This window comes from Equus asinus, chromosome 15, assembly GCF_041296235.1.
Source record: "Equus asinus isolate D_3611 breed Donkey chromosome 15, EquAss-T2T_v2, whole genome shotgun sequence".
Classification (NCBI taxonomy): Eukaryota; Metazoa; Chordata; class Mammalia; order Perissodactyla; family Equidae; genus Equus; species Equus asinus.
In genome coordinates, this window is record NC_091804.1 from 19,517,925 (window position 1) to 19,540,541 (window position 22,617).

The 22,617-nt window shown below is 56.5% G+C and overlaps 1 protein-coding gene across 11 annotated transcripts; it reads left to right on the forward strand.

The window, feature by feature from the left end:
- Positions 1–7,297: 7,297 nt before the first annotated feature.
- On the forward strand, positions 7,298–22,112 carry ADAM33 (ADAM metallopeptidase domain 33). Of its 11 annotated transcripts, none has more exons than XM_014867100.3 (22): positions 7,298–7,508; positions 9,427–9,506; positions 11,815–11,891; positions 13,578–13,653; positions 13,851–13,927; positions 14,013–14,202; positions 14,443–14,508; positions 14,590–14,661; positions 14,842–15,008; positions 15,101–15,185; positions 15,276–15,418; positions 15,921–16,098; positions 16,212–16,301; positions 16,531–16,726; positions 16,834–16,942; positions 17,036–17,234; positions 17,320–17,397; positions 17,475–17,583; positions 17,663–17,810; positions 19,123–19,214; positions 19,322–19,445; positions 19,744–22,112. In XM_014867100.3, exons 1-22 carry the CDS (start codon positions 7,406–7,408, stop codon positions 19,787–19,789), a joined length of 2,505 nt encoding a protein of 834 aa, XP_014722586.2. In that variant the 5' UTR covers positions 7,298–7,405; the 3' UTR covers positions 19,790–22,112. The 11 variants fall into 11 exon arrangements, 9 of the variants coding, with proteins under 9 accessions (XP_014722586.2, XP_014722589.2, XP_014722583.2 ...); XM_014867097.3 differs by having other exon boundaries at positions 7,299–7,508; positions 13,575–13,653; XM_014867099.3 differs by having other exon boundaries at positions 7,299–7,508; positions 13,575–13,653; positions 19,747–22,112.
- Positions 22,113–22,617: the final 505 nt, after the last annotated feature.

The window sequence follows — 22,617 nt, forward strand, 5'->3', positions numbered from 1 at the left end:
AGGAGAGGGCATGCCAGGCAGTGAAGTTGCCTGAGCAGGCATCTTGTGCCAGATGTGGTCCTAGAAGAAGAGGTGTCCCCATTCCCACTCCCCACCCCAAGGGAGCATGGGGAGCAGATGTTGCTGTCAGCATCCTTGTTTCTGCTCCAGGAGGATCCCTCTCATGATTGAGTGAGCTTTCATGCTCCTTCCGAAGGCTTATGCAAACGAGGATCACCATGAAGGAATAAAGTGCTCCTGAGAAGCCGGGACCTGAGGGGAACCAGTTCTCCGGTGGGCTAATGACTCCCTTGGTATTCTGGTGGCAAATTGTAGGAGGAGCAAAGAGCTCACAGCTCTGGGATTTGGGCCCAGAAACATGGAGACTAGTGGGAGATGCATAGGAGCTAACAGATTGGGAAGAAATTAGAGGCCAGGTGAGCTCCTTGTAGCCAAGGGTGGACCGTCTCTGGTCTCAGGTCTCATTCCTTTGAGTGCCTGATTGCCAGACTGCTCCTGGGAGCCCGTCCACATGGCCTTGCAATAAACTTCCATTCTATGACATAACTGGAGTGAGTCTCTTTCTTGCAACCCAAACTACTGGACTGGAATACAAGATACAAACTCAGCAGAGTTCATTCTGAGAGACTGTCTGCAGGAAGTGGGCAGCCGGCGCAAATTACATGACAATTACAATAAACTGCCTTATACTTAAGTGATTTGTGCCCCTTCCTGCTCCTGGAGGCTCTGGGCGCTTCTCCCCTCCACTGCCCACAATGACCAGCGCTTAATAAGCACTGGTTTTTCTACATTGTTGTTGAGTGGGAGGGTGGAAAGTGTGGGCTAAATCCAGAGGTGGGATCGGAAGAGAGCAAGCCAAATGCAGCCAGGTGTTTCGAGGCTGGGAAAGGAGGGTGAGGGGACGTCCACAGGTGGCCTCAGAAGGGGTGGCTCCGGTGGCCTTTGGGAACCTCTGACTTGGGAGTCTTCCTCTGCTTCGGTGTACCTCCCGGGAGGTATAGGTTCCCCTGAGACTGGAGGATTCTCAGAGAGGGTAGTTGTGTCCACTCCCGGAGGCTGAGGCTCCTCAAGACTTAAAATAAGCTTTTAATTCAAGTATAACACACACAGAAAAGTGCACACGTTATAAGTGTACAGCTCAATGACTTTTCAAAAAGTTAACACACCCATGTAACCAGCATCCAGATCAAGAAACAAACCATCATCAGCACCCCAGAGTCTCCTTTGTGACCCCTTCCAGTCACAACCCCCGAAGGTAGCTACTATCTTGACTTCTAACAGCATAGAGTGAATTTGTCTGTTTTTGAACTTACATAAATGGAATAATACAGTATGTAATGATGACTTTGGAAAACTGTTTGACATTATCTATTAAAGCTAAAACACTCCTGCCCTATTGATGTGGATTAAGGCTGCCCCAGCTAGAGAAGCCCAAGGTGACCTGGCCTACATGCCAAACTATACGACCCAGTGGACTTTTTTTATGGTATGAATTAGGACTGTCCCAGGGAGAGAAGCCCAGGGGATCCTCACCTGCATGCCGATCTATATGGCCAGATTCGTATCTAAAGTTATATGACCGCACAATAACCAGACCCCATCTGCACTGAAATCATTTAATGACTTTTTACATCATCTTTTCTTTTCTCCAGTAAAAATAAGTCACGTACCCATGCCTTAGAAAATTAGCCCTAACCCTCAACTCGGGGCAGCAGCAGGAGCTCTGACCGCCCGTGGGTCCTGTCCCCACGCACCAGCTCTGCCTGCCCATGGGTCCTGTCCCCATGCCAGCGGGGGCAGCAGAAGCGGCAGCAGCAGAAGCTCTGACTGCCCATGGGTCCTGTCCCCATGCCAGCGGGGGCAGCAGCAGCAGCTCTGCCTGCCCATGGGCCCTGTCCCCATGCCAGCGGGGGCAGCAGAAGCGGCAGCAGCAGAAGCTCTGACTGCCCATGGGTCCTGTCCCCATGCTATTCCACACTATTCTCTAAATAAAAGAGCACTACTGCCAGATCTTGAGAGTCTAAGAAATCTTTCTTTCGACTCCTCGGCTCACCGACCCCGCATCACTATGACCCTGAAATTCCATCCCTGGACACTTACTCAAAAAGATTAAGGGTTTATATCCACTGTGAGACTTGTACTAAAACATTCACAGTCATGCTATTCATAATAGCCCCAAACTGGAAACAACAAATGCACGTCAGCAATAGAATGGATAAATAAAATGTGCTATGCTCACACAATGGAATATTATGCAGCAGTGAGCAGGAGCTACAACCACACGCTTCATGGGCAATACTCCCAAACATAATGTTGAGTGAAAGGAGGCAGATGCTAAACAATGCAGACTGTACCATTTCATTCTTGTGAGTTCAAGAGCAGGCAAAGCTAATCAATGGTGACGGAAGCCAAAACAGTGGTTACTTACAGGTAAGGTTGTGATTGGGAGGGAACACAGGGGGGCTTTCCGGGGGCCCAGAGCGTGCTGCCTCTTGGTCTGGGGGCAGGTGTTATGGTGTGTTCACTTTGTGAAAAGTGATTGAACTGGGCACCTGGGACACCCACACTTTTCTGAAAATATGGTATACTTCAGTAGGAAGGTTTTCAAAAATCTCCACCTTTTATGTTGGCTATCTAGGGCACTCTACCCAAATTCCGGCTGATCATACATTTTTTTAAAGCACCCCTTCATCTTGCCAAGGGACATCATGGTCCCCTTTAGATGCGCCAGAGCCTTGACTGTGCCTTTGGGGCCCTCCATGCACAAGTGTGAGTTTTTCTGATTCACCCAAGCATTGGCTTGTCATCTCCAGGTGCCACACGGGACATCTCTGTGGGCCAGAGTTGGCATCACCTCACTGGGACACCCTGTTCCTGGTCACTCTTCAGGATGAGTCCTGTTTTCAGATAGTGAGTGCCGCCCACTGCGTGAGAACTTCAAAAGTTTAACTCTCATTAGTTTGCTTATTTCCCAGGACACACGCCCTTCTGGAGAGAGACACCAACAAGCCATCTCATGAATCATCTCTCCCATGGTGTCATCAGGCTTGAACACCATGATCAGTGGCCCTTCTGGGATCCATCTTCCTCAACTTTGGGCCAATGGCCCCCCGCACCCTGCTCTGCAACCTCCAAATGTAAACAAACAGTTGCTCTGAGATTTCGGCAGAAATTCCTCTGGCATGCTTGGACATAGCTCGTCCGGGTTTGGGAGATGTCCACTCTGCAGGGATTACTCCAAGCCCCGCCTGCCCCCTAGGCCACATGTTCCCCCTGTGATATTAGCCAGGCCCTGTTCCAGGCAGCGAAAGAAGGACAAAGTTCCAGATCTCGTGGAGATCAGGTCTGGGAGAGAGACAAGGAAATGAGCAACTGTAATGCCGTGTGAAATGTGGTGCAGCAAGAAGTACGGTGCAGGGGTCAGGAACCTGGCTTTGGGTCAGGGGGCATCCCTGACAAGGAGATACCAAAGCCGTGGTCAGCAGTGTGAGCAGGAGTTCACCAGTTGGCTGTTTTTTGCCAGAGGAGAAAGGGCCTTCCCTTCTTCTCTCCCGGATGTCCACACCAAAGCTGCCCCCTCTGCATTCAGAATCTCGCCACTCTGGGGGTCTGCTCTCTTTTCTGGGTCCTCAACTCTTTTGGGGCTTGAGCTACCTCCCAGCTCTCACCAGGCCCTGCCAGACCACATATTTGGTGTGGTCCCGTCACTATGATCTCTGGGGCTTTCTTAGCTGCCTGTCTCTTCCTCTTCCGAACTGTTTCCTTTACTATAGTTAGGACTTGTATCTTCAGATTTCTCCTTTCTCAGGATCCACATTCTCTTTTGGAATCTCCAGTTGTGCCCCTGGTTCAAGAAGGAGCCTTGGTCATTCTGTCCTCTCCTATTCTTCCCCAAATCCTCCCTGAACACTAGAAGAGATAGCAAAATGGCCCCTGGGCGTGACAGGATTCCTTGCTCTTTGTCGCCTAGCTCACCTAGCCAGGGAATCCTGGATCAGGGAACTCTGTCCTTGAAGTGTGGCTTCTGCTGCTGTCAGCACCCACGGTGACCCGCTTTAGTCATCCACAGAGGAAGGGGTTGATGCCTCTCCAGCCTGTCTACACTGGAGCCCTCAGCATGACCAAAGCCATCTATGTCTGTATTAGGTTCCTCGAGACGAGGTTTCATGTGCAAGTAACGTATTCATGTTTCCCAGGGGAAACGAGTAAAGAGATGGAGGAAGCAGAACAGGTAAAGGGAGGAAACCAAGGTCACATGCACACCAATGTCCCATTGCAGCATTTTTGGTAACATCTCAAAACTAGGAATCATCCAAATGTCCAGCAACAGTAGAATCAATGAAAAAAAAAATGTGGTTATATTTGCCCAATCGAATGCAACCCAGCAATGAATATAACTGAATGAAAGCCTCATGGAACAGGCTGGATACATTTCACAAACTGGGGGAAATATTTGCAAAGGGTTAATTTCCTTTATGTATAAAGAGCTCCTTCAAGTTGGTAAGAGAAAGACCAACTACCCAATAGAAAAATGGGCTGCAGATATGAACAGGTAATTAGCGAAAAGGAAATATGAATGGCTCTTAAGTGTTTGAACCAACATTCAACCTTGCTGGTAAGAGAAATGCACATTAAACCTGCACATTCACTTTCAGACTAGCGAATATCACAGCTTGATACTGTGTTGGTAAGGCTGTGGGAAACAATACTTCAGATATTGCTAGTGCAATTGTAAAATGGCACAAACTGGAGGGCAATGTGACTGAATCTACCCAAATCACAAACACACCTATTCTTTGATCTAGTAATCCCACTTGTAGGAATTCATCTCACAGATAAACTTGTGTATCAGATTATCCATTCCAGCATTATTTGTAATAGCAAAAGGATTGAAACCATTTATATGCCCAAGAGGGAACTGTATGAACAAATGGTAGCATTCAATGTAAGAATAAACGGTAGCTACGCATCCACTAGAATGGCTAAAATTAAAAAGATTGACAACACTAAATGTTGGTGAGATTGTAGAGGAACTGGAACTCTCATCCATTGCTTGTGGGAACGGAAATGGGACAGCCACTTTAGAAAATAGTTTCTTAAAAAATCAAATATTCCTTACCATATGACTGACCCTGCAATTCTACTGGGTATTTGCAGATGAGAAATTAAAACATATGTCCATACAAAGACTTCCATAGCAGTTTTGCAGCAGCTGTATTTAGAAGAGTCCCAAACTGGAAAAGAACCCAAATACCTAACTGGGGAACAGAGAAATCCCACTATCCTCATCCCAAGGAACATACTCAGAACTACAAATTACTGATACACGAAACAATGTAGATGAATCTCAAAAACAGAAAAAGGGAAGGAAGCCAGACAGAAAAGAGTACCTGCTTTATGACTCCATTTATATGACGTTCTGGAATAAGCAAAACCTACCATAGACAGAGAGCAGATCAGTGGTTGCCTGGGGCTGAGAGTGGGAGAGATTGGCTGGAAGGGGCACAGGGGAACTTTTGGGCAGTGATAAAAAGGCTGTATCCGGATTGTGGTGGTGATTACACAGGTGTATAAATTTATTAAAACTCATCTAACTGTACACATAAAATAAGTACATTTTATTGTATGCAAATTACACCTTACTAAAGTTGACTTAAAACCCAAGGTAATACTAATAGGATAATAGTAATAATCATAAGAATAGTGATAATGAGACCACTCTAAACACACTGATATGAAGGATCTCCAAGGTGTACCAAGCAAAAAAAAAAATCAAGAGGCAGAAAAATGTTAATAAGAGAAAAACTATATCTATATTGTCTTAGGTACGTACAAAATAATCTAAAAGTTTATATGAGAAGCTAATAATACGGCGATGTGGGCTGAGAGGATGGAGACAGAAGAGGGAAGGATGTTCCTTTAAACATCTCATCCTATGTTTTTTTTTTCTTTTTGAGGAAGATTAGCCCTGAGCTAATATCTACTGCCAATCCTCCTCTTTTTGCTGAGGAAGACTGGCCCTGAGTTAACATCCGTGCCCATCTTCCTCCACTTTATATGTGGGACGCCTACCACAGCATGGCTTGCCAAGCGGTGCCATGTCAGCACCCCGGATCCGAACCGGGGAACCCCGCGCCACCGAAGCAGAACGTTGGCACTTAACCGCTGCGCCACCAGGCCGGTCCTCCTCCTACTTTCTGACATTTGAATCAGGCGAACCCAGCTATGCCTCGCTGCTGGAACTCTTACTCACCCAACTGCCACATTTTCAATTCTCAAAAACAGGGACTGGCCCCGTGGCCGAGTGGTTAAGTTCGCGCGCTCCGCTGCAGGCGGCCCAGTGTTTCGTCGGTTCGAATCCTGGGCGCGGACATGGCACTGCTCATCGAACCACGCTGAGGCAGCGTCCCACGTGCCACAACTAGAAGGACCCACAACGAAGAATATACAACTATGTACCGGGGGGCTTCGGGGAGAAAAAGGAGAAAAATAAAATCTTCAAAAAATTAAAAAAAAGAAAAAACCAAATAGTCGGAATACTTGCGGTTCGCTGTCCGGATTTACTACTTACTACACAAACGAAACTTGAAAACAAGAAACAGATGTCACCGAGGCCGGAAGGATCCCCCACGTCTCGGCGTCTATGGCTTTGTACATACAGTTCTTCCCCGGGCCCCGGCCAGGGACAAGGGGCTGTCCCCTGCGCCCTGTCCCCCAGCCTCGCCTTCGCCAGCGCCCAGCTCTCAGGACCGCGGCCTCCGCTCGCTCCCCGCACCCATCCGCCCGCCCCGGGGACAGGGGCTGGGGGCCACTGCAGCACAGAGACTGGTTTGGGGCGCCGGCCGCACCTCCCTGTCGCAGTCGCCCGGCCTCCCTTCTCCTAGGGGCACTTCCACCGGGCTGCCGCCGGGACGCCTCTGGGCAGGGTGATGGCAGGACTGGGACAGAGGTTTGCCCCAGGAGACCACAGAGGGGGGCGCACCCTGCGCCGACCCGGGTAGCAACAGGTAGCCCCTAGCCCTGGCCTCTGTCCCCCGGCTATAGTCCTCAAAGGTCCTTCCCGGGGGTTCCTGCCCCATCTCCATCCTCCACTCCCACGAGATCTATGGGGCGGGAGGGCGCGGGCGGGTCCCCGGCGGGGGGGGGGGGGGGGGGGTGGGGGGCGGCCGCAGATTCCCGCCTCTGCCCCTCTACCCCCTAGACGGCCGCTCGGCCCGGGCAGTCGTCCTGGCTCCCCAGGGCGCGGCGGGCGGGGTCTCGCGGGGAGGGGCTGCGGGCCGGGACCGGGCGCGGGCGGGGGCAGAGCCGGCGGGCTGGGCGGCATGGGGCGTGGGTCGGCCGCTATCCAGCCGAGGCGGAGCCCGGAGCCGGGAGCCGCAGCTTGGAGGCAGAGGCGCTCACAGCTATGGGCCGGGGGGCCCGGACAGCTCGAGGGTCGCCGGCGTTGCTGCTGCTGCTGCTACTAGTGCGGCCACGGTGGCGGGTGTTGGGGGCTAAGACGTTTCCAGGTGAGGACGTGGGCGCGGGTGCGCCCCGAGGGGCAGCCGAGGCCACGGCAAGGGGATGGAAGGTCTGAACCCACGGGACTGCGCGCCCGGGAGCACAGGGCCGTTTCGCCACCGAGCAGCTGCCTAGCAGCCCCCCACCCCAGCCCTCTGTCTGGATTCTCTGCTCTGACCAACCGCAGGCTCCATTCACCAGTGCGACCATTCCCTTAGGGCTTGGTGGGTCTCCCTCCTCCGGGAAGCCCCCAGCTCACTGGCCCCCAGGATTCCCTGCTGTGCCCTCAGGCTAGTGGACTAACTGTGGCCTCCACACTCACCCCATGCTCACCCCGTCATCCCGGGGCCTGGAGGCGGTGTGTATATCGTTTATATTGTTGCCTTGTTTGGTTAGATAGAGAAGGACGGCCTCAAACAGAAAGTGCCTGTTAGCTGGGCCCTGGGGGAAAACTGCAGCTCGTCTCTGCCAGTGTAGCCTCTCCAGACCCTCTGTGAGACAGGGCAGACCGCGATGACCTCTCCAAGTGGGTGGGAGGATTGGCAGAGTCCTGTCAGTCAAGTGCCAGAGAGGGGACAGGAAGGGCAACCAGGGAGGAGGTGGGAAGGGCTGGGCTGGGCAGCCTGAGGGTGGTGGGTTCCAGAGAACGGGGAGGCAGGAACCCAATACATATAGGGCCCTCCTCTGTTCTGGAGCCCCGAGGGGGAGGGATGAAAACCCTCGTGCCTTTGGGGACAGTCCCCAGGCATTCTGCTGGTTCTCCACATCCAGTTAAGTCCTCTCTGAGTGAGAGACGGCCCCTCCCCATTTTCCCCAGAGGTACTCAGACCCCTCCCCACAGGCCCTTCAGCCTCCATGTCAAGGCCACGTGTCCTCACCCCCACCCTACCCCTGCCTCCATCCCTACCTGCCTGATGGCAACTCACTCATCCAGTCAGGGAGGGCTTCTTGGGGAAGAGGGGCTCCTGGAGCTGCTGCTACTCTAGGTCTTTGATGGTCAGGGTCTGGGAGAGGAGATGGAGGAGGAGAGGGGAGTTGGGGGGGCCCAGGAGTAGCTGAGCCATTTCCAAGGCAGCCATCTCAGCCTGGGCAGGACTGGGGCCAGGGCTGGGTCGGGGCTGGGGAGCTATCGGTTCTGGAGGCTGGGTTTCCCCTGGCACTGAGTGCCAGAGGGGTGGGAGGGCTGCCTGGGGCCTTGCTGCTTCAGGGAGGGTGTGCTGAGTGTTGCTGGGGCCCAGCTGTGGGGGGTGGGGGGGGGGGCAGTGGCATTCCAGGGGAGCATTCCAGATGCCTTCTGAGTAATGCTTGGCTCCTCCTGGAGCCCCCTTAGGCACACCAGGGCTGGGAGCACTCAGGCTCTGTCCCCCAGCCCCCACCTTGAAGACACAAGGAGGGGGCTTCTGGGCCAGAGTCCCTGGAAGCCCTGCCTCCAGCAGGAAGCCCCCAAGGGGAGCTCTGGGCAAAGTGGGCCTCCCAAGATAACATCTGGCTGTTGTTTTTCTCAGATGGTGGGGGAGACACAAGCATCTTCTCTTCACAGATTTCTCACCCTGAAGGCATCTGCTGCCCAGGCTAAAAATACCGGAAGCTACCTCCCCTTTCCTTTCCCCTCTGCATCCGGGCCTTGGTCTCTTTCTTGTGATCTTTGACCCCAAGCCCCCCTGCCCGAGGTCAGTCGGGCTCCCACCTACCCAGCTGAGCTGTCCTTCCCAGGCTCCTCTGTCTCGCTTCTGCCACCTCCCAGGTGGCTTCTCAGTTCCAAGGATACCCCATGGGTGCCCACCTTCTCCAGGCTAAGCCTTTGTGTGTTGAAGATGGAGTTTCTCCTTCCTCCTTGCTGATGTCCTCTAACCCCGCCCCTCTATTGTCCCCCCAATCCCCTATGTTCCTCAGGTCCCCTCACCCTGTGCTCTGTCCTCACCCCAGGAAACACCCTTGGAGAGCCAGTCACCCCTCACTGGGTCCTGGATGGACGGCCCTGGCGCATGGTCACCCTGGAGGAGCCGGTCAGTGCCACGTCATCCCTTCCTCTGCAGGGGCCCAGGGTCTCCCAGCCCCTTTGCCCCTCCTCAAATTTCAGCATGGCAGTTTCACTGGAGTCCTTTAGGCCCCTCCCCAAAAGGTTGGCAGGCGAGGGTGGGCAGACAGCAGCTGCTGAGCCAACACACATGGAAGTCATTTTCAGGCTTCCTTCCCCCCAACCTTGTCCCTCCCTTCCCAGAATTATCTGGGCCACCCCCACCCCACCAGGCAGACATGGGGCCAGAGTTTGTGGGGCCTGAAGCTTTTCAGGGACCTCTTTAAAAAAAACAGCAAAATATCTTCCTTTTGTAAAATTTACCAGAACATGTGACCCTTTGGACACATTGCTGTGCCTGCAGGACCCTGCCATTGAGGGACCTGAAACTTCAGTTCCACTGGCTCATGCAGAATCCACTTCTGGCCAGGGGGCAGTGGTCACTCTCCTGGTGGCCCCTAGATGCAAGCCCACCCCATTTTGCTTCTCCAGTTTGCTGTCCGAAGCTCCTCCCAGCACGTGCCTGTTATACACTTCCAGAATAACCATGCCCCCATCGGTATGTGCCTCAGCAGCTGCGCTGCAAACCAGGAGGCCAGCAGCCTCCGTATGTCTATTTCACAGAGGGGCAAACAAGCTCAGAGAGGTTGGGGAAATTGCTCAAGGTCACACAGCTCTTTTTAGCCCAGCAGCCTGGGACTCACTAAGGTCTAGAGACTTTAAACCATTGGCCAATGTCCCCAAGCCTAGAGAGCTCTCTTTATCCTGAATTTCCAGGCAGAGAAGACAACCCACTGTCCAAGCCAGCAAGGAGGAAGGCAGGAGAGCACTGTCTTGAAGGCTGGGAGACCCCCACAGGCCCAGCAGCTCCCAACCTAGAACTCTCACTGGGGTCCCCCGGCCCCTCGGTGCCCCCATTCAAGGGGTCAAGAATGGCGTTGGCCCAAGCTTTGAGACTGTCCTCCAGGACCTCACCAGCAGAAGAGAAGGCGAGACACATGCTGGCGTCATCCTGACTGTGGACCTCTCTCTCTGTCTGGCCCAGGCTGGGACCATGAGGGGAATCCCAAAGGGGCCTGGCTTTCCCCACTACAGGCCCTTATCTCTGGAAGCCTGCCAAGATGAGGACAGCAGACAGAGTTGAGGCAGAGAGTTCTCCCCAGAGGCAGGAAACACCCAGATTTCAGGTTGGGGATGGGGTGCAAAGTGAGAGGCAGGGTGACGAGGAGGGCAAGAAGTGAGGACAGGAGGGGCTGCAGAGAGACAGGAGCCCTGGGGATGAGGGTGGGGCTGAAGGAGGCCTTCCATTCGGGCTGCCGCCTCCCCTTAGTGCAAACCTTTCTCCAATAAAGCAAGCGGCATTCCGGCCATATGAGCTCACACTTGGAGCCTTGGGGGTCCCTTGGCTAGGGGGATGGGGGCTGTCTGCTCCCCACCTGCAGAGGAAGGACCCCCCCCAAGACTCTGAGCCCCTTGGCCTTGGGCCCAGCCCAGTGCACTGTGGGATAAAAGAGAAGGGCCAAGCATTCCAAAGACACAGCAGCTCTCCAGGAGGCTCCTGGGCCAGCTCCAATTCTGGGCCCCCAGCCAGGCTGAGTGGCCAGGGAGGGCAGATGGGGTATTCCCACAGGGTGGAAGGGGCAAAGAGGGCAGGGCAAGGAGCGGCGAGCTGGCCAAGCCGGTGTTTATCTCTTGGGCCCGCTTGGAGATCGGTGTTTACTTCATGGGCTCAGTGGAACAGGCATGGGGCAGGCCTGCGGGGATCCAGGGGAACTTCAGTGCCAGGAGGAGTTTGTCGCAACTGGAGGTGGAGGAGTGAAGTCTGAATTCTAGAGGGAGCGGGGAGCAGCAAGGTATAGAAGCAAGAGGTTGTGAGGAGGCCTGGCCTCCTACCCGAGGCTCCCTGGCCATGTCTTCAGGACCCCTCTGTCCTGCCTGCTTAGAAGAAGCCTCTGGGCGTGGAAGAGGAGTGAGGGCCAGAAGAAGGGCCCAGTCTCCTTGGGCAAGGCAGGGCAGTTTTCTGGGACCCCTCGTCTCTCTACGGAGGGTGTGGTGTGCACCAAGCAGGCTATGTCAAATGGCTGTTGTCAGAATAACCAACATCCTGAGCTTGGGAACATTTGTCTGCATGTTCTCACCCCCACATCCATCCACATCCACCCTGGCAAGTGGGGTGCCCGCTACCCCCCACTCCCGCCCCATGAACTCCCTCACCAGCCAGCTCTACGTCCCACCTGCTCCTTGGCAGGCAGGAGGGCTGGATGCTTGCTCTCAGCCCTGCACTCCTTCTCACCCAGGTCTTGAAGCTAGACACGGGGCTGGTGGCCTTGGAGGCTGAAGGCCAGGAGCTCCTGCTGGAGCTGGAGAAGAACCAGTGAGTACCAGGCCAAGGAGGGGTCTGGGAGCCAAGAATCGCCCCTTTCTCTGGGAGGGACCAATGCTGGGGGTGGGGACTGGCAGGCACCCATGAGGGAGGGTAAAGGGGGCAAGGGCTCTGGGGAGGTGCAGGGGACAAGGAGAGTCACGCCAACCCACGACAGCCTCCCTCGAGGCTGAAGTGGACTGTTGAGGCTGAGTTGGCCTCGCTGTGGGGCACGTCCCTCCTCCCAGCCCCAGGAGCATCTTGTCAGCTCCCTGCCGGAAATGAGTAAGCATCACCTAGCAGGTGCTCACAGGCTATGCTGAGTCAAGAGAGAATCCAAGATGGAGTCCAAAGATGAGTGGGTACTCCGGGCTGACAGAATGGCAGGGACAAAGGGGCAGTGGCTACAAAGGTCAAGGCACATTCAGGGGGAGGCAGGCCTGCCTGCCTAGAGGGTCTCCACCTGCAGGGAAGGGAGCAGCAGGAAAGGAATTTGGGGAGTCCCAGTAGGGTCAGATCACAGGCCATTTTAGTGCTGAGTGTCCTGGACGGTGCAGAGCCAAAGATTCTGAGCTGGTGAATGAGCAGGCAGAGTGGGCTGGGTGGGGTGGGTGTCCCAGATGGAGCGTGGGGTCTTGAGACTGTCCAGCCTATATTATCAATAGCTGTTTATGTATTGAGTGCTTTTTTCATTGCAGACACTGTTCTAAGCACTCTCCATGTGTTTTATTCTTCTCCATGGAGTCAGATGGACTGGGAACCATCTCTGGTTCCACCATGCTTAACCATAGTTTCTCTGGGGTTCGATGTCCCCACACATTAAATGGGGTGATCACGTCACCTACCTCCTACGGTTGTGTGTGTGCGTGGTGTGGGGGAGGGGAGCAAAGCTGGAGAAGGTGGAGAAGCAGGCATCACAGCTCTCTGAGGTGGTCTGGTGATAAAGAGGCCAAGGTGAGGTGGAGGTCAAGGCTTTTCTTTAAGGAAGAGAGACTGACTTATGGTTGATCCATCTTGGTGGGAAGGACCCTGGTGAGATGGAGCCTGAAGATGGAATCATTACTGGAGTGGGGTCTGGGAAGGTGGGGTTGGGGAACCCTGCTCAGGCAGGCAGGGCAGGGACAGGTGTGGGCAGGTGGGGATTCTGTTTTCTCTGGAAGCAGGGGGTGAACATCACTGAAGGGTAGATGGCAGATATATGGGGCCAGAGGGCTGGAGGAGAAGATTTGAAGGATCTTTGAGGTGGGGAGGTGGACCAGATGCCCAACAAGAGGAGGCAGCAGGCAGGGCTGCCTAGGGTGTTCAGCACACTTCCTTGGCTCCAAGTCCCACCTCTGAAGTGTCTCCTGAATCCTCCCCTCCTGCCCAGCTCTAGACCTGTGGGTCCAGGTGCCTGCCGCAGGCCTCACAGGGACCCCAAACTCTCCTGCCCCTCCCTGGTGCTTCCCACACTCCCACTTCCTACATCTAAGCCATCACCAAGGCTCCTTCCTGCCCTTTACCTTTCTCCCTCTAGGCTAAGGTTTTTCTGAGCTGAGCAACACACAGCTGCTCCAGTCCCTTCCCTAAGACACACTTTGGGTGCTTAAGTGCCTCACTCCTAGAGCTGCTCAATTAGCATTCAGGGAGAAGGCTGGAGGGCATCCTGGAGGAGGCAGGGCTGAATTAGGTGATTCCTACAACATCCCCTCCCAGCAGGCTGCTGGCCCCAGGATACACAGAAACCCACTACAGCCCAGATGGGCAGCCAATGGTGCTGGTCCCCAACTACACGGTGAGATAATTCTACGGGCTCTGAGGACAGAGTGAGGGGTGCTGGGGGATGCACAACCTGAGGGCCTCCACAACACTCCTCCCTCATTCTCCTCCTGTTCCTAAGGGGAGGTTGGGGTCAGCCCCCCTATGCCCTCTCTCTTGCCCTTCCCGCTTCAGCCCTGGCTGAGATTTGGGGCTGGGCCCCTTGCTCTCCAGGATCATTGCCATTACCATGGGCGCGTGAGGGGGTTCCCTGACTCCTGGGTAGTCCTCAGCACCTGTTCTGGGATGAGGTGAGGAGTTCAGGGGGAGGGGGCAGGGCCTGGGGCTGGGGAAGGAGTTCCCTCACACCCCTCTCTGCACCCCTCTGTGTCCTAGGGGCCTGATCTCACTCAGCAGCAATTCCAGCTACTACGTGCATCCCGGGCCGGCTGGGGACTCCAAGGACTTCTCAACCCACAAGATCTTCCAGATGGAGCAGCTGCTCAGCTGGAAAGGGGCCTGTGGCCATAGGGACCCCGAGGACAAAGGGGGCATGGCCAGCCTTTCTCATGCCACCCAGATCAGGGTCAGGGGCACAGACAGGGGTGGGAGCGGGAATGCGGCATCCATAGCCCTCCAAATCAGAAGAGACAGGACTGCATGGCCCAGTTTGGCGGCTCCTGTCCTGATATTTTTATTTGGAGGCTGAAGAAACAAGTTCTAGCAAATTTTTTAAGTTGACTTGGTGCTTTCTGGGGGTTGGGGCTGGTGGTCAGGGCTCACGCCCAGCAGCCTGCCACTCAGGGTCACCACCTCTTCTCCCCAGGAGAGGCGGGAGGCCCACAGGAGCTGGAGGTACCTGGAGCTGTACTTGGTGGCTGACCACACCCTGGTGAGAGGAGACCCAAGGGGCTTGGCGGGGCGGGGATGGGGCCAGCTCAGGCGTCACACTGCAGTATTGCTGCCTTCCCAGTTCTTGACTCAGCGCCGGAACTTGAACCACACCAAACAGCGTCTCCTGGAGGTGGCCAGCTATGTGGACCAGGTTGGAGGCTGCAGGGAGAGACCCTAATGGGGTTGACCCCGACAGGGACCAGCAGGTCCTAGCAGGACGTGGCAGGCTTGGAGAAGAGGAGAGGGAATAAGAGAAGGGAGGGGCGCCCTCAGGGGGGAGCACGGACACTGTGGCCACCTGGTCCCCGCGTCAGCCCGTGCCTGCCCGCAGATTCTCAGGACTCTGGACATTCAGGTGGCAGTGACCGGCCTGGAAGTGTGGACAGAGCAGGACCGGAGCCGTGTCACACTGGACGCGAATGCCACCCTCTGGGCCTTCCTGCAGTGGCGCCGGGGGCTGTGGGTGCGGAGGCCACACGACTCGGCGCAGCTGCTCACGTGGGTGCCTCTGACCCCCACGCGGGTCCCCCACCGGGTGGTCCCGACTCCCGGCCCCGCCCGGTCATGCCCATGCCGCGCTCCACTCTCAGGGGCCGCGCCTTCCGGGGCGCCACCGTGGGCCTGGCGCCCGTCGAGGGCATGTGCAGCGCCGAGAGCTCTGGAGGCGTGAGCACGGTGAGCTCCGCCCCCGACAGGACGCGGAGGAGAGGTGCTGGGCTGGGGGCATCCCCGCAGCCCGCAGTGACCGTCCCCACGCCCTCCCAGGACCACTCGGAGCTCCCCATTGGCGCTGCAGCCACCATGGCCCACGAGATAGGTCACAGCCTTGGCCTCAGCCACGACCCCGACGGCTGCTGCATGGAGGCTGCGGCCGAGCAAGGCGGCTGCGTGATGGCAGCAGCCACTGGGTACGGGCGCCGCGGTGCGGGGTACGGACTGCGGGGGAGGCTCGGCTACAGAGATCCCTCAGTTTCCCCTTCTGTAAAATGAGTATATGATAATAGTACCCGCCCTGAGAGTTGTTTATGAGGCTTAAATGGAGGCAACGCAGGTAAAGTGGATTCTCGAGAGCATGAAGATTATTTTCAGAACAACCTAGCGACGTTACTCTAACCCTGGGAGTCGCAGCGCTTGGTCGGGATTCGACCTTGAGTCCTAGGCTGCCCGCTCCTGGCGTCACATCCTCTTGCCTCAGGTTCGCTGTGTGACTTCGCGCAGGTTACTTCCCCTCTCTGGGCTCTGCCTTTAGAGGATTCGAGCTGCTACCCGTCGCTCAGGCGGTGTCGGCGCATCCCGCGGCTGTGCGGCCAAGCACGGGGGCGGGGGTGGGGGCGGGGCAGAGATCATCAGAGAAGGGCAGGGGGTTGAGGGGGTGGTCCCCGCACGCCAGACGCCCTTCCCCGGCCGTAGGCACCCGTTCCCGCGCGTGTTCAGCGCCTGCAGCCGCCGCCAGCTGCGGGCCTTCTTCCGCAAGGGGGGCGGCGCGTGCCTTGCCAATGCGCCGGACTCTGGGCTCCTGTTGCCGCGCGCGAGGTGCGGGAACGGCTTCGTGGAGGAGGGCGAGGAGTGCGACTGCGGCGCTGGCCAGGTCAGGTCTGCGCGCCCGGCCCTCGGGGACCCAGGCTCGCCCCCTCTCCCCCATCGCCCGAGGTCTGGGGAGCTGCGCCCTCACCTGGTTCCTGCTCCCCTTTCTGGCTCCAGGAGTGCCCGGACTCCTGCTGCCTCGCCCACAACTGCTCGCTGCGTGCGGGGGCCCAGTGCACCCACGGGGACTGCTGCGCGCGCTGCCTGGTGAGGGCATGGAGGCTCGGGGGTGCTTGCGGGTGGGGGCGCTTGGGAGCCGACCTGCTGGTCTTGGGTGATTGGCGCCCTCAGGTCCCCCTGCAGGTGCTGGCTCTGCTCTGTGCGTGCGTCCGCCTGGCCCTCCCGCCTCTGGGCCGCCCTATCGGCGTGGATTTCTCACTGTCCGTTGTCTGTTTGTGCCTCGGCCACCCTCCCTCCACCCGGGACACCTGCGTAGCTGAAGCCCGCGGGCACGCCATGCCGCTGGGCTGCGGGCGACTGTGACCTCCCAGAGTTCTGCACGGGCGCCTCCCCATACTGCCCCCCGGACATTTACCTCCTGGACGGCTCGCCGTGTGCCAGCGGCCGGGGCTACTGTCGGGACGGCGCGTGTCCCACGCTTGAGCAGCAGTGCCAGCAGCTCTGGGGGCCTGGTGAGACGCCGCCGCCATCCTCGGGTCTGCGCGGAGTTTTCAACTCTGGGGAAGATAGGGTTGGGGGACTGAGGCCGGAAAGCGTGGTCCTGCCCATGCTTCCTCAGGCTCCAGCCCAGCCCCTGAGGCCTGTTTCCAGCTTGTGAACTCCGCGGGAAATGCCCACGGGAACTGCGGCCAGGACAGCGAGGGTGGCTTCGTGCCTTGTGCGCAGAGGTGGGGAGTGAAGCCGAGGGAGCGGAAGCTGGGAGCTTGTTGGGGTAATTGGGATGCTTCACGCTGTTTGACCACCGTCCACTTCGTCCCCAGGGACGCGCAGTGTGGGAAGCTGCAGTGCCAGGGTGGGGAGCAGAGCCCACTCAGGCCACACACGGAGCCCGTGGACTCCATCCTCCGCCTAGGCAGCCGCAAGGTGACCTGTAGGGGAGCCTTCCTGCTGCCCGGTGCCCAGCTGGACCTGCTTGACTTGGGCCTGGTAGAGCCAGGCACCCAGTGTGGACCTAGAATGGTGAGTGCTGCCGACCCGACCCCGCCCTACCGTTTAAGTCCCACAGGCCAAAGCGTCACTGCCCAGTGCACACACTGCCCCACAGGTGTGCCAGGACAGGCGCTGCCAGAACATCACCTTCCGGGAGCTGGAGCGCTGCCTGACTGCCTGCCATGGCCATGGGGTAAGTGGCTCCACGGGTGAGAGTGACCTTGGGGTCCGTGATCCCATGCGACCCTCCTTTTCTTTTCTTATCTGCAGGTTTGCAATAGTAACCATAACTGCCACTGTGCTCCAGGCTGGGCTCCACCCTCCTGCGACAAGCCAGGGTTTGGCGGCAGTGTGGACAGCGGCCCTGTGCAGCCTGAAAGTGCGCCCATGGGGGGCAAGTGGGGCGGGGCTGGGCTGGTGCGCCTGCGCAGGACTCAGACGCGCCGTGTCCTCCTCAGACCGCGGTACCTTCCTGCTGGCGGTGATCCTTAGTTTCCTGCTGCCTCTGCTCCTCGGGGCCGGCCTGGCCTGGTGCTGCTGCCGGCGGCCGGGATCTTGGCTCTGGCAATGCCTCTGGGGCTCAAGGAGGGCCCCCGCCTGCTGGGGGTAGGCTCTGAGGACCTAGGTCTCTGCTCCCTGAGCGCACTCCTGTGGTTCCTCCTCCTCAGAGCTCTTGTGGGCCCGGGGCAGCTGGAGGTTCAGGCCTCTCCCTCAAGAGCAGAGAGATGGGCAGAAGACGGGGAAAGAAGCCTTGAGCAGAAGGCCTCAGTGGCCTCCCAGGGAAGCCAGGGTGTGGATCCCTGCAGGGCCCTCTGCCCTCCCCATCACTGTGGTTCAGCCGCTCTTGGCCGCCTCTCCTGCTTCTCCCGCCAGGGGGCTGCCTCACCCTTGACTTTGCCCCGTTTTTCCAACAGCTCGTATAGCAGTTCTTGCTTCCACTGTGTCCTTCAAGGCCTCTCTAGCTGCTTTCTGTCATGAATTTTCAACCCTCTGCTACTTCTTCTGCCTAGATCTCTGCTGCTCCTCCCTTCAAGTTCCCAAACGCTGGGCGCATCACATCTTTTCACTCCACACCACTGGCAGCTATGGCACTGGCTGCCCTTGTGCCAAGAACCCACCCCTAACTCAGTTCTCTGTGACCTAGGTGGAAGGTCATGTGATACCAAGCCTGGTTGATATCAGGCTGTCCCTTCCCTGGGACACTGGGCAAGGCAGGCACCCTAGATCCACATCTGACACAGCCTGGCCTTGGGAGTGCTCCAAGCAAGCTGAGGGAGAGGGCAGGGTTTGGGCTAGAGATTGGGGCAGAGAGCATCCCAGACAGGGGCAGGGCCCCAGCCAGGTACAGGTGCCAGCTGAGAGGGCCTTGACACAATGGTCATGGTTGCAGGTCTATGGGCAGAGGAGCAAGATGATCAGAGCTTGGTGTGTCAGCATCAGGGGGCCAGAAGGGAGGGCAGCAACTGCTTCACATCGCCAGGGCGGGGTCTTCAGGGCAGTGGAAACTGTTTTGAAGAGATATTGAAGGAAGTGGCAAGGCCCTGGGGGAAGGGGCACAAACAGCCAAGCATGGCTTGGAGTCATCAAAGGCAGCAGGGCCACCAAGTGGCAAAGAGGACGTCCACCCATCTTTGGGACCTGAGCTATGCCAACATCTGGAGGGTACCAGGATGCTAGGGTGGTGCCAGAGCTTGGGAGAAATGTCAGGGCTGGAGAGAAGGGCTGGCAGCCCCAGGAGGGCATGAGTCTCAAGAGGAGCCTGGACCCTAAGGGCTCCTTGCAGGAGGGAGCAGGAAGGGAGCTGGAGAGAGTGACCTGGAGCAGAAGGGTGGAGACTCAGTCAAGGCAGAACTCAGGCTGGGTGCACATTGCTCAGGGTCACTCTTCCAACCTCCTGGCCTCTTGTCCTGCCGCTCAGGCCCAAAGATGGCCCACGCAGGGAACACCCCCTGGGCAGCATTCACCCCGTGCAGTTGGGCCCCACAGCCACTGGAGAGCCCTGGCCCCTGGGTGAGTGAGGCACAGTAGGAGATGGGGAGGGAAGTGAAGGGGTGGGCCCCTTCCTCTCCACTTAGCACCCAGTCACCCTGAGTCCCCTATGCCCCATTCTGCCCCAGGGACTCCTGCCAACTGTGTTCACAGCACCCATCCGCCCATTGCTCCACAGGCCTTGAGAACTCTGCCACAGCCCAACAGCCACCGTGAGAAGCCTGTGCCCTGTAGTCCTGCCTGCACCCCAAGGTAGGTGGGGCCCTCCCCCTCCCATTGCTCATCCACCCACCTCTGTTGCCTCTCATCTCACTGTCCCTGACTCTGAGCTTTCTGAGCTTGGGTTATTATGGAAATAAGACATGACCTCGTGGAGAAGCTGTTCTCATGGAGACCAGATGCTAGAAACCCCTGAGGCGGGAGAGGGAAAAGTTGTGGCTCTTCCTGGGTCACTGGTCCTCACTGAGAGAGAACAGGGCGTCCCTGCTCATGACTTGCAGCCTGGGGTCCCAGCCCTCAGGGGATGACCCCTCTTTCACTTCATTCTCAGCAGGTCAAGTCCGGAAGCCAAGATCCTATTGAGAGGGGGCTCCTGAGATGAGGAGATTTAAAGACAGATGGCTGCTGACAGCTGCTCCAGGAACTTGGATCCCCCAGGGGCAGAGCCAGCAAGTCAGCTGACCTCCTGCACCTTCAGGCAGCTTGCAAGTTTCTTCCCCAAGTCGAGCTCTGCCCTACCCTTTCCAGGACTCCAGAGCCTCATCAGAAGTTGCCCAGTGCTGTCCCTGTTCCTTAGGGCTGGAGGATTCTGCTAGGACACACACTCCAGCCCAAGAGTCCATCGGTCCAAGGAGCAAAGGTCATGCAGTCACTGACCTTCTGTCACCAGGGGAGGCTGGGTCATGCTGGGCACCGGGAGAGGCCTCTGTCCGGGGAGCCTGGATGTGTCTGCTCCATGTGCTTCACCCAGACCCAGCTCTGCAGGGGCAATGACTGCTGAGCCAGAAGCCTGGACTCCAGGGCCCCTACATTTCAGACTGAGTCCACTTCCCTGGCCCCTGGCCCCTGCAAAACAAACGAAATCCTTGGGACCTTCCTTCCTCCCTCTTCTTGCCCTGTCTTGTCCCCTAGATGCTTCCTCAGCCACCTCCCTCTCCCCCATTCTTTGTCTTCCACTAGAGGTTTTGGAGTGTAGGGGTCTGCTGCAGCCCCCTCACTTTGGACATTACTCAGCCTCTCCTGTATTCTGTGTAAGGGGACAGAAGGAGCCATTTTAAAAAGGACACCAAAGTAGAAGTCAGAAGAAAGACATATTGGCCCTGGGCCTCTGTGAGTCTTTCCTGTCTGTAAAGGCAACTCCATGAGGCTCCCTGAGCGTCATGAGGGGCTCGTGGGTGGAGGCCCAGGGCCCCAGATGTACCTGGGCATAGGATGGTGTTGCCTATTGTGAATGATCCCTCTGCCCCACCTCTTCTGCCTCTGTGGGACGTTCTCAGAAGCCACTTACTCTCCCCTCTTGTTTCATGCAAGAGTTGCTGAGTGACCTTCTGTATCAGCCAGCTGTTGCTGCATAATATAAGCACCCCAAAACTTAGTAGCTTAAAACAACTAATTCTGTGAATTGGCAAATTAGGTTGCACTCAGCTGGTGGTTCAGCTGGTCTCGGCTAGGCTTACTTATGTGTTTGCAGTCAACTCCCGGTCAGCTGGGCAGTTCTGCTTCTGGGGTTGGCTGGCTGTTGGCTAGGGTGATGAGGATGAATGGGCTATGTGTCTCTCATCTTCCAGCAGGCTAGCCCAGGCTTGTTCATGTGACAGCTGAGGGTCCTAAGAGAGCAGGACCAGGATTAGGGTGAGATGAGTGAGGGACTTACCTTGGGCACAAAAAAGGTAATCAAGATAAGTAATATTTTAATGCAATATTTTAAAATATCAAAATTAATGCAAAAGATCCACGATGAACAAAATATCAAAATTTTAACTGTAGACAGGATCAGTAACCATGCCATGCCAAGCCATCTTGGAACCGCACCTTAGTCCCAAACCTGAAAGTAAGTGGAAGCTTGCAAGGTCTCTTGAAGATTCCGTGACTGGCACATTTTATTTCTATAACACTTTATTGGCCCAAGTAAGTCACAGGGCCAGCCCAGGTTCCAGAGATTGGGAGAAAAACTCTACCTTTTGATAGCAAGAGCAGCAGAATCAAATTTCAGGGAGTGTGAAGAACTGGGGAATTTTTGCAGTCGCCCACTCTTTCCGCTGGAGCAAAGAAGACGCAGCCCGGGCTCAGGCTTGCTTTCATTCCACCAGCTGGAGAGATTAAATGAAACTCTTTTCTAAAGCTCCCTTCTGTCCTAATTGTACCCCTGAGACTTTGATTTATAAAGATGACTGAGTGATGACATGAAGAGGTTAATGCCACTGAAAGAAGTTTTTGTTACTTACAGTTCCTGAGAGAAGGGGGGCATGCCATGCCAAGCGGGGCCACATGGGGATGCACTAGGTTTAGTGAGGAGGCAGACGCAGGCGCGAGGGGAGCGCCTGTATTGCAGTTTCCACAGGAAAGGCAAGGCAGGGCAGGATAAACAGCTCAGGACTGGCTAATCTGAATAATTCTGGCTGGCACCGGGGTACAGGGGTGGTCTCTAGTTATCTGGTACCTGGCCCTGGGGTGAGTTAGGGCGGGGGAAATAGTGGCTTGGTGCCTGAGAATTAGAAAAAAGGAGGTGGTTGGGGGTATGGACTCGAGATAGGTTGGTTTGCATACGAAAGGCATGTTCACAGGCCAGTTTTTATCACCTCTAGGAATTAGCTAGTCCTGGGAGGGTCAGTCTCTCCCGGAGCCAGCAAGCCCTCCCACCCCCCACCAAGATGTCAAACCATCATGAAATGCAGACAATAAAGAACATGATTAATACACCTCACAGTCTCACTTTTCAGGAGGGGGTGTCTGGACCCCATGGGATTCCAGCTACACAGGACCCAATGGGGGCCAATCTCTGCTCTCTTGACTTACTTCAGACTGCCCAGGGGAAAGCTCTGGGAAGGGCCAGATGGGAAGGAGGGAGGGCAGTGGGAGGAGAAATCCCAGTCTGAGGGGAGAGGCGCATCTGGCACCCAGGATCACCTGGCTTGTGGTGGAGAACTCAAGAAAAGAGACAGGAGAGCAGAGCTGCCATGAGGACAACAGTGGAAGCACCAGGAGGGCAGAGGTGAATGGAGGATAGGAGGGGAGGGCTCAGCCACATCAATCTAGAGCTAAGCAAGGGGTGCTGATGTCAGGCTGCGGGCAGTGACTGAACCCCACGAGCTGTGACTTCTTCCCTTAGGCCACCCAAACTCCAATTGTTCAGGGCTGCCCCTGGGTTGCTCTGACTGTAGTGTGCAGTAATCTGTGGGCCCCTCTTCCCCTCCCTCTCTCTAGA

Excerpts from the sequence above, each read along its gene's own strand:
- ADAM33 (XM_014867097.3), top strand. The coding sequence starts at position 7,406 with ATGGGCCGGGGGGCCCGGACAGCTCGAGGGTCGCCGGCGTTGCTGCTG. Across the intron at positions 16,099-16,211 it reads GCGACTGCGGCGCTGGCCAG|GAGTGCCCGGACTCCTGCTG; the intron begins GTCAGGTCTGCG and ends TTCTGGCTCCAG. Across the intron at positions 17,584-17,662 it reads CGGCCCTGTGCAGCCTGAAA|ACCGCGGTACCTTCCTGCTG; the intron begins GTGCGCCCATGG and ends TGTCCTCCTCAG.